Here is a 16,198-nt window from a genome sequence, read left to right as displayed (position 1 = left end):
TCTTTTTAGCAGCTGCGCGCGCTGTTCGAAAAACACACTGAAGAACCGCGCGCAGAAGCAGCAGTAGAAGCGCGAGCGCCTCAAACTTTACAGCAACATTTCTGGTTCTACGAAGCTCGACAGAAACCTGCTCGGTAAGAGAAATAAAGCACCAGTTATTGTTGGGGTTTTGGTGTTTAACACTGTGCTTGTCTCTCTACTAAATGCCGTATTTACTTGTACTGTAATACCGATAAGCCTCTATCCGTCAGAACTGCCTTATGTTTAACACTGTATATATACCTCTTATTTAAACACGCAGACAGTCGGTCCTGCTTAAATGTAGACGACTGCTAATCGATGCTGACACGCTTGCTAGCTTATATTGGAGGCAGAAGTCGTCCTTGTATAAGCTACTCATCCCGCCAATTATCCATTCACCTCCACTTTAACATGCAACGCTAAGCTAACCTAAGCTAACATTCGCTGCGAGATAACTGTAGTTGTGGACAGTTTCAGGCATAGCGTTATATTGAACACCCTTATCAGTAATCTTATCAAACACAAAGAGCGTAGATATAAAGGTCTGTTGGGTGTAGTTTACTGCTTTGGTCCTTGTACGCTCCCTAAACTCTGCCACCTAGACAGTCATACAAAACTATCAGAGAATCTGCTAATTTAGTATCAAACACAATAGGTGTCTTTAAGGTGCATTGTCTGTGACTCTTTACGACCTCCAATGGGGATTTTGCGTCCAAACCCTGATTTTTTTTTTTTTTAAAAAAAAGAATTCCTTGAGATAACAGCAATGATGCTGTGGATTAACAGATTAATTTGAAATGCTTACTCTATATTTGATTGTTGTTATTTTGTGATACCAAACAGTGTATTATATTCTATCTGTAAGACTCAACTGAAATGGAATCACACTAGATTGGGAATTTGTAAATATATCAGAAAGTAAACACTTCACCCTCTTTTCTGTAGCTCGGAACCACACCTGAATGTATACTGGCAAGCTTTATTTCAATGCTGTGATGCTTAAAGTTATTGTGTTAATTCAGAAGACGTGTGTAGGTGAAGCTGAAAATGATGCCCACTACTACCAGGAAGAGAAAGCTCCCCTCTCTGGACTCTGACAGGTAGGGTGTGAACACACTGGGATTTCTTTAAATTGCTGACTCGCTAATTTACTTTCAAATGTACTCTCTGATGCATTGGTGCGCTGAGATGTAGCCAAAAATGTTCTGTTCCAACCTTCAATACTCGTTGGTACACAGAAATGTGTCCAGAGAAGATGTGATGGAAAATTAATAAATACTGAAAGCTGGTATTTTTTAAAAAAAAAAAAAAAAAATCTTGATTAGGTGATAACTGATTGAAGACAAAAGTGTGCCAATCTCAAGATTAAGTCCCTACCTGTTATTTTGTTTTATAAAACACAATATAATTGGTACTAGGCCAAAACTCGAGTATCACAATCACACTAGTATGGGACATTTAAATTTTTATTACTCAATACTCAGCCTAATATCAAACAGTTACACTGCCCTAATTGATATATTGTTCATCCTCATATTCAGTTTTTCATTTGTAGTTTACATGTTTTCATTCGGAAACCTGAAGAGAGCTGTGTTAAATCTATGGCATTGCAGTTATTTCTCACCTGACCTTTTGCTCCTCAAAGAGAGGAGATGTCACCCGTGAAGAGGAGATCCCCAAGAAAACCTCCAACAAGAAAGAAGCCAGTCGGCTGTCTGGATAAGGAGAATTGCCCCTCGCCGCAGAAATCCCCATGTAGACCCGCAGGTAGGATTGATTTTTGGAATGTCTGGCAAAGATGGTTGTTGTTGGACGGATTGGCAATATTGTTTGCGACCTTTTTATCTGGTCCCAGTGTTTAAAAAGCATAATTTTACTTTCACGTCATGTACATTTCACAGTCCTTATCTATATATCTTGTTCTTTTGAAGGCTCTCCAGCCCAATCGCCCTGCAAATCTCCTTTCAAACCTTCCTTGGTTACGAGCTCCTTCTATGGCAAGCAGAAGCCTATCTATCTCACTCCACTTGAAAGGAAGGCAATAAAAGAATCTCTGCCATCTCGTCCTCCTCCTCCTACCTCTCCTCCTACTCCTTTGGCCCAAAAGCCAGAGAAGAAGACTAAGAAGAACATTAAAGGAGGCAACAAGCTCAGAAAGGCGACTACAGGATCTAGTAATGGGGGCAAGACGACTGTCAAATACACAACCTCTACGAAGACGATCAGGCTGTCCAGAGTCAACAGCAGGTTTGTTTTTACTTACACCAAAATCCAAACATGACTGTTATATTGGTGCTTCAGCAGCTTTATGACAACATACCTTAATGTCTTGGACCTCAAAGGTTTTATGACTTTTCATCATCTAAGTTTTTGTAGTTATTCTTAGCTTTAATTTGTTTTTCTAAAAACTGCTTTATCTAATTCAACAGTAAAGCTGCTAAACCGACAGCCACTACCGCCACGGCACCTGTCAGCAGCAAACCTGTAGAGTCCAAGAAAGCAATCACCATCACTTTCAGCAGCCTGAAGCCCAAGCCCAAGATCTTTGTTGGAGCTGCTTTCTTTAGCACAGAAAAGAAACCTAGGTCCATGTACAAGAAATCTGCACCAAAATCTTCTGCCAGGCCAGCTTCAGTTCCAGGGAAAAGCAAAAAGGTACTGCCCCAGACAAAGAGCGAGAAACCAAAGCAGCAGGTTGCTTCAGTGATGAACCTACAGCAGAAAGAACCAGAAAAGGTGAGTTTATATTTTTGTTGTTTATTTACAGACCAGATAAGTTGTCAACAGCATATTTTAAAGTTTTATCCCATCTCTTAATGTCAATTTTATTTCATACCACAAAGTGAATTTTGTATCCCATGTAAAGCTGGATTGCATTGTTCTTACTGTGCATTTTGAATGTTGACAGAAAACAATTTTTTAGTTCTTCTTTGGTAGCGCAGTGAGATATGTTATATTATAAGTAGAGGTCGACCGATACATCGGCCGGCCGATGTTTTGGGCCGATATATGGACTTTTTCCAAAATCGGACATCGGCCGATTTTTACAAATAAAAAGCCGATTTGTGATCAGGCACCCGTACGCACCCGTACGGGCAGCTGCCGTGACCGCTTTTCCCTTAGAAGGACCCCCGGCACTCAGAGAGCGGAGCATGAGGGGAGCGAGTGAGCCAGGCAACAACAAGCCTCGCTCCACACCTGCTTATTTTGTAAAAACAACAGATAAGAGATTTGTTTCTTGGTAAGAGAGAAAATGCAATGTTGATTTAGCCTTTGAAAGTCTTTACTGTGTGATCATCAAACTGTAAAAGTTAGCCGTTTAAGTTTTAGCGTCAGTTTCAGGCATACAAGCAAGTGAGAAAGTGAAAGTAAATCTGTGGATGCAGTGTGTGTGTGTGTGTGGTGCGCGCCTATGCCCAGAGCGAGGCTGCTGCACGTCCCTCATCTGCACACCCAGCGTCCGTATGTTTATATTATCTAATTATACTAGCCCCCCACCCCCCCACCCCCGGTCGATCGCAATGGTGAAAAGTAAATCGTGGGTCCCAAATTAGTGGGCACCCCTGATTTCCACAGACACCTGCAATAATCTCTTCAATCACACTGCTAACGGTGTCATGTCATCCTATCTAAACACTATGCTGAGCCATCACACATCTACCCTGTTTCTTCCCAATCAATGTATAAACTTCAGTTCAGTGCCAGAAGTGGAAACTAAGTACTATATTAGCACTATACATGAGTTAGTCTTAGTTTGATCCTAAAATGGAATATAGTGGTTAAGAAAAATCTGTGTAAAAAATGTATATTGTGCAAGATTGCTCACATTTCATGTGAGAAAAAAAGCTAAATACTGACTATATATTACAATTATTATCATACTGTAAGACTAAAATAGTGACACAAACTGTTGTGTTTTATTTTGTGGTTTATCTAAATATTTGTAATGTTTAACTGCACTACGTTATTTAATTTAATTAGCATTTGTTACAGTTTTTATTTTGTGATCATGTTTATCTTTTTTACTTGAACAAGCAATTGCACTTTCAGGTTACTTTTTAATTTTATTTTTTGTAAACTTTAAGTATTTTTTTTATGTTATTGTACTTTTTCACTTTTTGTGTTCAAGAAATGTTAGAGTTCTACTAGTGTATTTAATTTGTAATATATACATGTATATACTTTTAGTGTTTAAATTGCCTTTTGTAATCGATGTGCTTTAAAAAAAAAAAAAAAAAGGATATCGGCCTTAAAAATCAGCATCTACAATCGGCTTTAGATATCGGCCATCGGCTGAAAATTTTTTTAAAAATTGGTATCGGCATCGGCCTTTGAAAATCCCATATTGGTCGACCTCTAATTATAAGCTTCATTAGATTGGTGGGTTTGGAACATAGGAAGGTTTCCTACATTATGGAGCCGAATCACCTCTGGGCCTCTTTATTCTTCTTTGACCAACAGTCTAGTTTCACAATGTTGTGAACTGGAACTAAAAGCTTAATAGTTGTAGAGTTAAGAGTGAGATGGAACACAGGGAGCACTTGCCCAAAGAACAGAATTAGTTCAAATTTTAAGGTATTTTAAAGAAAAAACTGGGATGCATTTTTAAAATTTGTCAATATACCTTAAGAAATACTTGAATAACAAGCAGACAAAAAAGGTGCAAGCATGGCTAGACTCATCTTTGATGGGGTTAAACAGGAAGACCTTTGAAAGTCAAACTTTTATATGAATTGGCCACTAAAAGAAAGAATGAGTAAAATTTAGAACCTCTGCAGATGTTTAAGAAAGAATGGCTTCTTCCTATTTTATTCTAGCAGCTCCATAAAATATCTGCTCAAAGATGAAGCGTTTTACCTAAATTCAGAGTTTTTTATAACGCAGGAATGCAGTACACAATCAAGTGTGCTCAGACAAATGATTTTCAGAACTTGGTGCTGTATGTTTTAGAACTGCAACTATTAATCAACTATTAAATTAAATGTTAACCCTTTTTAATTACTGTGAGTAATTTCTTAAAGGAAAACAAGAGGAAAAATTCCTGGCTTCTTAAATGTGAATATTTTCAGATTTATTTACTTCTCTGACAATACACTTAGTATCATTGGGTTCTCGACAAAACAAGACATTTTAGGATGTAATCTTGGGCTTTTGTAAACACAGGACATTTGTCACTATTTTCTGACATTTTCTTGACCAAAGAACTCTCATGCTAATATGTGGTGTGTTAATGCTTGTAATAAACATAAGCCATTTTCTTATCTATGTTGTTTATGTTACATTATAAAGGAAATATTCCAAGGATCTATACATAATTTCGGATTCACCGACAATCTAATGTGTACCTAAAGAATATCCAACTTTAGGGCTTTACTTTATAAATAAAATGGGGTGGTTGCTGTTTGGGGTCCGGGGACACCGTTAAAAATGTAAAGAATAAATTTCTAAAATGATGTCAGCCATATATATTAGATCCTTTTTCTTACACCACCAGTGCCTTTGTTTATTCCTGTGTTATAAAAGATCCTCAGAGGGACATGAAGTTGATTTTTGATTTTCAGGTTGATGAGTCATCACTGAGCTTTAGAGATGATGCTTAAATATGGCTTCTTTGTAACCGGTACATCTCAAGTCTGTAATTTAAAGGCTGGCGTGAGGCATCCACAAGTCAAAGTAGCAAAACAGCAAATTTATTAGTAGCTGTAGTAGATTGTCCTGGTTGCTTCTTGCAGACTGCTGTTCGGCCAGTCCATATGGAGGAGAACCAACTGAACAAGAAACCGAGAGCAAAGTGTGATCCAACAGACTGGATGGACTCTGACAATGAGTCTCTGAAGTCATTACAGAGGTACCTTACTGATGCGTGGAAATTTCGCTGTCCTTAGTTTTGTTTTTAATTTTTAGGTATTCTTGCAAATCAAAAGTAATTTTCTCAAGTTTAATCAGTACTAAAAAAAACAGCATAACATTTAATTTGAGATGTTTTTAAAAATCTGAATCTCTGGCAATAAAATACTACGTACAAGAATCTTATTTTTTTTCGTTTCTCTTTTTCACTGCACTTTGGTTTAGAGCAGTGTTTCTCAAATAGTGGGGGGGCGCAGAGGCATGTCGAGGGGGGCGCGGGCGACTGGGAGGAAAAGGTCCTTCAACACGGAACTAATTAGCTGAACTATTGTTTTAACGTCGGCCTGTTTTTCGCGACGTACAATACTGAAATTGTGCTGGCCCATAGACTGTATATGCCATAGATATTAAAAAAATATTAATAACAATTATCTTCTGTATATATCTATGGTGTATGCACTGGCCGTTCAGACTCCGAAGTACAGACTCCTGAGAACGGGAGAACACATCGTTAATGTGCAGTCAGAACACCAGCGTACTCGATCACGTCACGTACTCGGCTCATCTCCTCCGATTGTTTTTACCAGCAATGTCAAACATACGGCCTGTGGGCCCACCAGACGGTCCATTTCGGCCCGCGGGCCGACTTTACAAATGATAAAAATTACAACATTAACTGTAAATTGTAAATCTGTAAAACTGTAAATTTAAAATAATTTCTAGAACTTGACAAGTTGTTCTGATCATGAAGTGAAATACTAGATTGTTCAGTTCCAGATACCTGTGACTGAATGTTTTGTATTTTTGTAGATAAACTGTTATCTGGCAGTTACAATGTATGTGTGAATGATGAACTGAGGCATAATAGGCTACTGTTGAAATTGAACTTGTTTTCCTTAAGAAATTTCAGGTTCATAATATTTTGTAAAAAGATAGTTCATTAAATGTGAACATTTCCAGAATGTACTTTTTTTTGAACTAAAACAAAGGGGAAAGTTGGAGTTGTGGTTATTTATAGGTTATTATGCTGTGATTTTACTGGTGGGGCCCACTGGAGATCAGATTGGGGTTTATGTGGTCCCTGGACTAAAATGAGTTTGACACCCCTGATCTTTACTGTGAAAAACAACAAAATGGAATCAGATAAAATAACACAGCCCTGCATATTCATGTTTTCACAGATCTTTTTTTATATATATATATATATATATATATATATATATATATATATATATATATATATATATATATATATGCACAAAGTTATTGGGGGGGCACGAAAATTTTTTGTCCTCCGAAGGGGGGCCCGACAGAAAAAATTTGAGAACCACTGGTTTAGAGGAAAATCTATTACTCCAGGTAACCAGTGATCTTCACTTTCTTCCCTCAGCTCTCCAAAAATATTGAGAGAGAAATCTTTAATAACCCAGGAGGTTAAGATTGTGTTGTCAAGGACCTCAACCTCAAGTTCAGCATCTACAGCCTCATCCTTCAACACTCAGGTACACATACACATATTGATATATTTGTTGTATAGAACTTTTGCCCTTTTAATTTAGAAAGTTTAACAGAATCTTAGCAGGGATGTGGAGCAGTCGTCACAATGGTTGGTGAGCAAAATGGTAACCTAAGGACAGTGTTATAGTCTCTGCAACCACACGTACAAGATGATCTGCTAGGGTCTGAGTGAAGTTTATCACCTATCAAAGAGTCCACACAAACCATAATGTGAATGTCACAGGCTTCAACAGCTTCATATCAGTAGTGTCAGTAGTTACCTGTGTGGATCCACAAGGTAGTGGAATTCCAGTTTTACTAGATTTGTATTTTTAATATTGAACTCTTTTCTTTCCCAGGATGATTCTGAGACTGTCTTTGACCTGAGTGATATAAACTCGAGCAGTGCTGCCTCCAGCCCTCCCAAAGGTGTGTATAAATGCTGTTTCATTCCCAATGCTCCAACCGAACACTGACTAGCACAAACCAAGTCCTGTAGACGTCAACTGCAGTGTTGTTGCTCTATTTCAGTGTTTCCAAAGTCACTGTTATTACATGATGGTTTTAATTTTCTCCAGAGCCTGCAGCGGTGTACCCCATATTTGGTTCTGCCTCCAAAAGGTGAGACAGTTTGTTTGTAAACTGTATTTATGCTGTATAGTTTAACAAGGCACAGAAGGAAATTTCTGTATGACAACAATGAGAATGTCCAGCTGAAGTTAAACATTTTAGATTCAGATTATGGTAGAAACGTATCTTTTTTTGCTAAAGATAAACGCCAGGACAATGGACAGAAAAAGAATGAAATAGTGGGACAGTCACTTATGACTAGGCTGAAGATGCTCAATCCTGGTCTTATTAGCTTGACGAAGTTCTGCAAATCAATAGCTGCTAATTTTACCATTTATAAATAAATTGCAGTGTGTACCATCTTGCATTTTGGAGCCACTTTAGATGCTATACTGTTGTTATTGTCCCCCTTTTGTGTTTAATTTTGTTTACTTGTTTTGCATCAGCTGAAACACTGCATTGTTCTTATTTTATGTGCGAAGGTTGAAGAAAACAGCTCTGCGGTCTCCGGTGTCCTGCAGCACCCCCTCTGGTTCAGTAATGTCGGTTCAGACTCCGTCTGCAGCAGCTAAAGAGCGAAGTGTTCGCAGGAGGAAAGAGAAGCAGGATGACGACCAGCTCATCATTGTAAGACAATGATTAACATTTTTTAGTCGTCATATTTTGGTTCGACACTGTATGTCAGAAATAGGTTAGAATGAGAGAAAGTGGACTTTAATGTTGAATGTACGTGTGTATTTCTGTCAGGATGCAGGTCAGAAACAATTCGGAGCAACAACCTGCAGCTCATGTGGGATGATATACAGTGCAGATAATCCCGAGGACAATTTCCAACACACCCAGTTCCACCAGCGCTTCCTTGACTCCATCAAATTTGTGGTAAAATTTATCCTCTTTCAGTCTCTCTGAACTCTTCAGTACAGACGCCTTAAAGTTTAAGCATATTTAAAACAACTGCCAAGTTACTAGGACCAGGAAAGCAAACTGCTCCAAACCATGAATACGGAGCACTATAGCTTCAAGGATGACCTTATAATTTGTACGATTTGTAGGCTCCAGCAAATAATCATTTGATAATGATGATCAAGGCTCACAAATGCAGCATTCTTCTTCTGTTGTTCTTTCAGGGCTGGAAGAAGGAACGGGTGGTGGCTGAGTTCTGGGATGGAAAAATTCTTTTGGTTTTGCCAGATGATCCCAAATATGCCATAAAAAAGGTGTGGTCCTGCACACTGGATGCACATGTGTTTCTTTCTAGTCATGTGTAGTGTGAAATCGGTTATCATAAATGAGACTAAAGTGTACAGACCTGTCCTTTAATGTTGATTTTAATGCACTTTTGCTGTTTGTTTGATTTCAGGCTGAGGACGTGCGCTGTGTAGCAGACAGTGAGTTGGGTTTCCAGCAAGTGACTCTGAGCAGAGCAGCGCAGGCTAAAACCTACCTGTTCATCAACACAGAGCGAATGGTGGTGGGGTGTCTCGTCGCTGAACACATACGACAGGTAGGACTGTGTGTGTAAACTGGCATGTGTGCATTCTTTTATTTGTTTAATTTATTTGACAGGGACAATACTTATTGATCGGATAAATTGCTGTAACTGTAGTGGAGTCGGCCTTATGAATTAAAGATAGACATAAGGAGCTTATCAATGTTTAACGGCCCTTTCTCACAGCAGAAATTTAGATTTTTTCTGTGAACAACCTTAACAACGGTACTGTTCAAGTGCCATGACCCAGGAACTGAAACGGCTAAATGAAATTGTGCCATCATTCTTTTTTATCTGCACTTTTTCTTGCAAACTGTAAACTTTTCGATAGAAGAGAAGATTTCGCACCTCGACATTACATCACTCACAAATAAATGCAGGATTTGCAACAGATAATATTGTCTGTTTTTAGTGAAAATTAATAAGATAAACTAAGGTGTTTTCCAAAAAAATTTTTTTTCTTCTCACTTCACTAGTGTGATTTCACACTCCAATCTGAACCACTAACACTCCCAAGGATTCTACAGTCTGGTTTTTCTACCATTTATTGGACACAGGGCCTACACTTAAACAAAAACTATCCTACGAGTTCCCTAATGCTCTGAGGAGAAAAGATACTGTACTGGTCTTATTTAAGTGGTAATCCTCTTTTTAAATGGAGAGATTCCAAGTGTAATAATTCTTCGATAGAGATGGTTGCATTATGGTTTGTGTATAGCTGTACTGTTTGTAAGCCAGTGAGTGAAGTCTGTTTTGTCTTTCAGAGTTAATTAGCCCTTAATGTTATGTTAGTCCAGTCATATTTGCAGGCATTTCTGAAGGCTCCTGTAAAATCTTTTGCTGCCATGGAAGAAATCATTTCACGATTAATGAAAACAAGTTCAGAGCATCTTTTCTGAGGAAAAGAAGCAAGGAGAAAACTGAAAGAAATTAAACCGCCAAGAAGTACAGCTGTCAGCACAAAAACAGCTTGTAGGAATCTACTCACTACAGTAACTCAGTCATCTGGTTATATTCACTGCGAAAGTGACTTACAAACATTTGATCGTAAAGTTTAGTAAGCAGCCAAATGCCAGTGTCCTGTCACGTGGCTTTGGGACAATGTAAGTTTGTAGTCAAATAACAGCACATTTTCTCGGGAGAAAATCCCCAACCCTCCGTGCACGCACTACAGTGCCAGATCCCTCCAGAAACTGAGGAAAACCTGAACAGTGTCCCTGGTTGTTTATTTTGTTATGTTCTGTATAGAGATCGACCGATTATCGGTTGGGCCGATTATTGGCGCCGAAATTTGACATATAGCGGTATTGGCCTTTTTTACAACTGACGGGCCGATATGAAGAAGTCAGTTTAAAACTGGGTTATTTCGGCTCAGATGCAGCCGCGCCTCTCTCCTGCCTTCTGTCTCCAGCACTATCCACCCCGCGCCCTCTGATTGGTTAAGCTGAAGCTGTCCTCACACACACACACACACACACACACACACACACACACACACACACACACACACACACACACACACACACACACACACACACACACACACACACACACAACAAAGAGGGAAAGTTTTCTCGTGTGAGAAGCTCCAGAGAGAAAACACGTGTCGAAGGTAAATGCAGAAAACTCTTCAAAATTGTAATAAACATCCCAGTGCTTTACATCTCACAACTACTACTAACATTACAGTGAGCAGCGGAATAACGTAAGAGCGGAGTAAACATTAGCGGCAGCTCTGCTAACTCCTATTACCTCCCAACAAGTCTGTTAACCCTCTGCGTAATCGAACGAAGCAGGAAGATGAAGCGTCGAGGAGTCTCCCTTTAAACTTCTGTCGAAAGGACACAGATTTTGAACTTTCTACCAGTTTTTGAATCGTGTTGATGGGCCAAGTAAAACCAGAGTTATGATCAATAATAAATGCTGTACTTTTGAGCGAACTTTAGACGAGCGCATTTCGTGCGTCATTGTATGATGCATGGCTAAACGACAGATTCTGTGACGCCTTCTGTAGCCGACACAGAAATAATCAGAGAAACATCAGGGAGAGTTACGTGTGAAAAACAAACAGCTCTGAGACTCCCTGCTGGGAGCCCCTGGGACAAAGACGCTCAACATTTGGAGCAGCTGTTGAATGGACAGAGATGTTCTGACTGGGAGCAGCCGCACAGACACACTCCCAGTGAGAGTGTCTCTGTGTTACTAGTAAGAGAATGTAATATTTTAGAAATACACAGAGGAGAGATGGCCAAAGTGTGGATTTGGAACTTTCTATCATTTTTTTTTTAGTCGGGGGATAGTTATGACTCTTTGGGAGTTACTCTTTGGGAGAGCAGCTCTCAGCTCCACTCAGAGAGCAGCACGTCCTTCACTGGCTTTGGCCACAGATCACTCTCACTGCCAGACACAGAAAAGACACAAGATGCACAGAAAATGAAGACTTTGCTTCAGATGTAAAATAATAATAATAATAATAATAATAATAATAATAATAATAATAATAATAATAATAATAATAATAATAATAATAATAATAATATTCTAGCAATGGAGAACACCAGGACTCCAGATTCTCCCCATGGTCCTAAAGCCTGTTTCTATTTTTACCATTGTAGAGACTGGTGGACAGAAAGGTTTTTTTACAAAATTAATTTATGTAAAATTTTATTGTGACTCCCGATGATTTTGTAAATAGTTGTGCAAAAGCGCCTAAAATTTCCTGCATTTTAGTGCAAATAGTGGTATATAACTGTGTTGACTGCTAAATTTGCACATTATTTTATGACATAAACAATTTATATTTGCATTCTCAGTTCTGAAAAGGATTCTTTACACATGTTTATGGTGTCCACAGTAAAAAAAAAATCTAACTTTTTCGTACTCAGACTTTGTATTTTTTCTGCAATTTTAGGTCGTGTGTTCATACATTATATCAAAAATGTATAAATAATTGTAGAATCACACAAGTGATGCTGAAAAAAAGACACCAAGCAACGCAAGATCAACAGTTTTTAAGGTGAAATACAAAGGTAAAATCAGAATTAGTCAAAAATGGACCTCAGTCAAATTGTCCCCCCAGATTACTAAGGGTTAAAACAAAGATAAGTCATTATAGTTAAATTTAAATTTTACTTTATTTACTGTGGAAAAATTTCAGGGAGCTATTTATTTAAGCTTTTATTCAACTTTATAAGAGATGCTTCTGAGTCTAGGAAATCCATGCGCTTGTGGAGCTATTATTTTGTATTTGTTTGATTAAATAAACATGCTTTAGGCATTTAAACGAAGTTCAGTGTTTGCATTATTCAAATTATTTTATGCCAATTTTTACACTTTTACTGCAAATTAATATCGGCTCCAAATACCGGTTATTGGCCTCCTCTAACTACTAATAATCGGTATCGGTCTTGAAAAACCCATATCGGTCAATCTCTAGTTCTGTATTTAGTTTAATCTTAATTTGTACCATTTCATCCTATGAATTATCAGCTCATGTCAATCAAGGCTTGCAGACATCCTGACGTGTATATATACCCTGCAGGCTTACAGAGTCCTCGAGCAGCCGGATCAACACAAGGATATGACAAAGGACGACTTCATGGAGCGACACAGAGCCTGGTGCTGCTCCACTGTCCTAGAAAAAGCTCTGTGTGGAATTAGTCGTATCTGGGTCTTCAGCCAGGCAAGACGACAGGGCATTGCAACCCGCATGCTGGACACAGTCAGGTACAATGTGACACTCGCACATGTAACTTAGCCATGTAAAATTTCCTGATGAGAAATGATCGCGATAGATCCGCTTTTTTTATGTTAATATGGTTTTATTGAAATATCTAAACCAGCAACAGTTGAGTTGTTTAAAACTTGACAGCTTTCTCATCTTCCTGTCACCTTGTTTTAATTATAGTTTACTACTTGGTCAAGTTTCACAGCTTTGGCTTGATCTGTCATAACACTGCCTTTGCCAGAAGTAATCATGAAGATTTCAAAAACTGCTGATGTTGCTAAAAAATAGGTCAAAGTGGTCACTAAATCAGTTTTTCCAGTTAAGCTACCACTTTATTTGGATGTAAATTAAAAGTATAACCACTTAAAATATCGCTATTCTCAAAACACAGGAAAAATATGAACTTAAGGTTAAAAGTAGAACTAGATCAGCGTGTAAGTGGTGAGTGATTTTTAATGGACAATTTGTTAAGATTTAAATCTTGTCATGATTCCATCTTCCAAATAATTTTACTCGCCTCGGAGTTTATTGTGAGCACTAAATCTTGTTAGTTTGGACCAATTTTTAGCATTGCCGTGTTTTCAATTACAGCCATGTCCATAAATATTTGGAATTTGTCACATTTTTCAGCATTTTGGCTCTGTACACTGCCACAATACATTTGAAATGAAACAATCAAGATGTGCTTTCAGTGCACACTTTCAGCTTTGATTGTAAACACATCCTCAGGACACACAGTTTTGTGAAACTCTTTGTTTTCCTGAATTTCTACAATGGAGTTGGAAACTCTGTAGTTGGCATGAACCCATACAACTGCCTAAAAACGGGAAATACACTATATGCTGAAATAAACTAGAATTATCATTGAAGTTCTTATCAGAGAAAGCTTAAAATTTTCTTTTTAATGCCTCCACTTAAGAGCTAATACAACTAATTACCTAAACTCTGCAATGGGACTACCAGTTCCACAAAATATTTGAACCAATTAAAAAAAGACTGGGGCACAGTCACGTGTTCATTATTGAGATGCTATGCTGATCTTTCCCATTAATTTTTCTTAGGAGTACATTCATCTACGGCAGTCACCTAACCAAGAATGAAATGGCTTTCTCTGATCCGACGCCCGACGGCAAACTCTTTGCCACCAAGTACTGCAACACACCAGCCTTCCTCGTTTACAACTTCATAGCGTGAGGTTGGACAAAGAGTTTCTGAATATGTTGATTAAAGATGCCTTACTGAGTTCACTGAGGTGTTGAATTGGAAAGTACCAGGTTAATAGATCTTCAGGCAGTTATTAAAATTGTCTATCGTATGCAAAGCGACAGCTGTTCAGGTTTTTCCTTGTTGATGAGGCTTTAGTTCTGTATGAGTTGTAAGTTTTGGTTGTATAATTCTTATCCAGTCTGTGTTCAGGATTATGTAGGACTAGTGTCTTTAAGGGTAAATGATACACCACTCAGTATTTATATTCAGTACTGCCAGGTTCACTGTTGAATGTTGTTTGTATAATGGCAGCACATTGGTATATTTTTGCCGACTACAAAGTTCTAAAGTGCAGTGACTGGAGACATTTCATAAGTTTATCTTGAAGTGGGAGATCATTTTTGTCTTTCTGTGCTCAAGTTAATGACAACTTTAAGCCTCTTTGATAAAATAGCTTCTTAGTTTTTTTGTTTTGCTACCAGTTTTCTAGGCACATTGAAAGGAAATATTTACAGACACCAACCTGTTGAAAGGTGGGTGCCATTGTTGTTTAGACGCATTTCTACTGTAAATAGATTTAATAAACATGTTGCCTTTGTTTTATGAAGCAGGCTTGTTTCTTTAAAAAATTCAAAGACTTTGGATTAATTGAATTAAAAAAATTAAAAAAAATCTTTTAGGAATGAAGTGGATCATTTGTGCACCTTATACTGCAAAGCTGTTCAGTGTTTTGGGAAATGAGTACTTGGAGTTAAATTAGTAAATTGATCACTTTTCTGTTAAATATGAAGCTGTAGTCTATTTGCTTTACATAAAGACTAATTCAATTCAATTCAATTTTATTTATATAGCGCCAATTACAGTCAAATTGTCTCGAGACGCTTTACAGAACCCATATGCCTGACCCCCAGAGCAAGCCAAAAGGCGACAGTGGCAAGGAAAACACCCTTTTAACTGGGAAAAAAACCTCGAGCAGAACCCGGCTCTAATGTGGGGGGACCCATCTGCCTGCTGGCCGGGCGGGTTGAGAGGGACAGAAGAAGTAGAGAGGTAGAGGTAGAGATAGAGGGATACAGATAGAGGGGTAGAGATAGAGAGGTGGGGGGGTGGGACACAAGGACCATAAAACACAGCCACACATCTGAAGCATCCAGCATCCAGCTCTGGGACCAGGGACACTCGGAGAAAGGACACAGAAAGAAACAGAGTGAATGTAATGCAATAATGGTATATATAGTAAATACATAGGTAGTTAGAGAAGGGCTCAGTGCATCCAGAGAGGTCCCCCAGCAGCCTAGGCCTATAGCAGCATAACTAGGGGCAAACTAAAGGGACGTCAAGAGGGGAAGTCAGTTGTGCAAATGAAAACACCAGCTCACCCCGTCAGGGTCACCCAGTCAGCCCTAACTATAAGCTTTGTCGAAAAGGAAGGTTTTAAGCCTGGTCTTAAAAATAGAGAGGGTGTCCGCCTCCCGAACCCAAACTGGGAGCTGGTTCCACAGGAGAGGTGCCTGATAACTGAAGGCTCTGCCTCCCATTCTACTTTTAGAGATTCTAGGAACAACAAGTAAGCCTGCAGTCTGAGAGCGAAGAGTTCTGCTAGGGTAATATGGTACTATCAGATCTTTAAGATATGATGGAGATTGGTTGTTAAGAGCTTTATATGTCAGAAGAAGGATTTTGAATTCTATTCTAGATTTAACAGGGAGCCAATGAAGAGAAACCAATATAGGAGAAATATGAACTCTCTTGCTAACTCCCGTCAGTACTCTGGCTGCAGCGTTTTGGATCAGCTGTAGATGTTTCAGAGAGCTATTGGGACAACCTGATAATAAGGAATT

General features: G+C 38.6%; 1 protein-coding gene across 2 annotated transcripts; it reads left to right on the top strand.

Moving 5' to 3' along the window:
- esco2 (establishment of sister chromatid cohesion N-acetyltransferase 2) lies at positions 1-14,964 on the top strand. Of its 2 annotated transcripts, none has more exons than XM_023264336.3 (15): positions 1-134; positions 1,047-1,121; positions 1,667-1,788; positions 1,953-2,268; positions 2,451-2,757; positions 5,754-5,869; positions 7,259-7,370; positions 7,725-7,794; positions 7,944-7,986; positions 8,418-8,562; positions 8,683-8,814; positions 9,063-9,152; positions 9,296-9,439; positions 12,966-13,150; positions 14,213-14,964. In XM_023264336.3, the coding sequence occupies exons 2-15, from the start codon at positions 1,069-1,071 to the stop codon at positions 14,343-14,345; spliced, it is 1,968 nt and encodes a 655-aa protein (XP_023120104.1). In that variant the 5' UTR covers positions 1-134; positions 1,047-1,068; the 3' UTR covers positions 14,346-14,964. The 2 variants fall into 2 exon arrangements, with proteins under 2 accessions (XP_023120104.1, XP_023120103.1); XM_023264335.3 differs by having other exon boundaries at positions 1,044-1,121.
- The last annotated feature ends 1,234 nt before the right edge of the window (positions 14,965-16,198 follow it).

This window comes from Amphiprion ocellaris, chromosome 12 (assembly GCF_022539595.1).
Source record: "Amphiprion ocellaris isolate individual 3 ecotype Okinawa chromosome 12, ASM2253959v1, whole genome shotgun sequence".
NCBI lineage: Eukaryota > Metazoa > Chordata > Actinopteri > Pomacentridae > Amphiprion > Amphiprion ocellaris.
The sequence above is the reverse complement of the archived record's forward strand: the minus strand, read 5'-3'. Positions and strand labels throughout refer to the sequence as shown.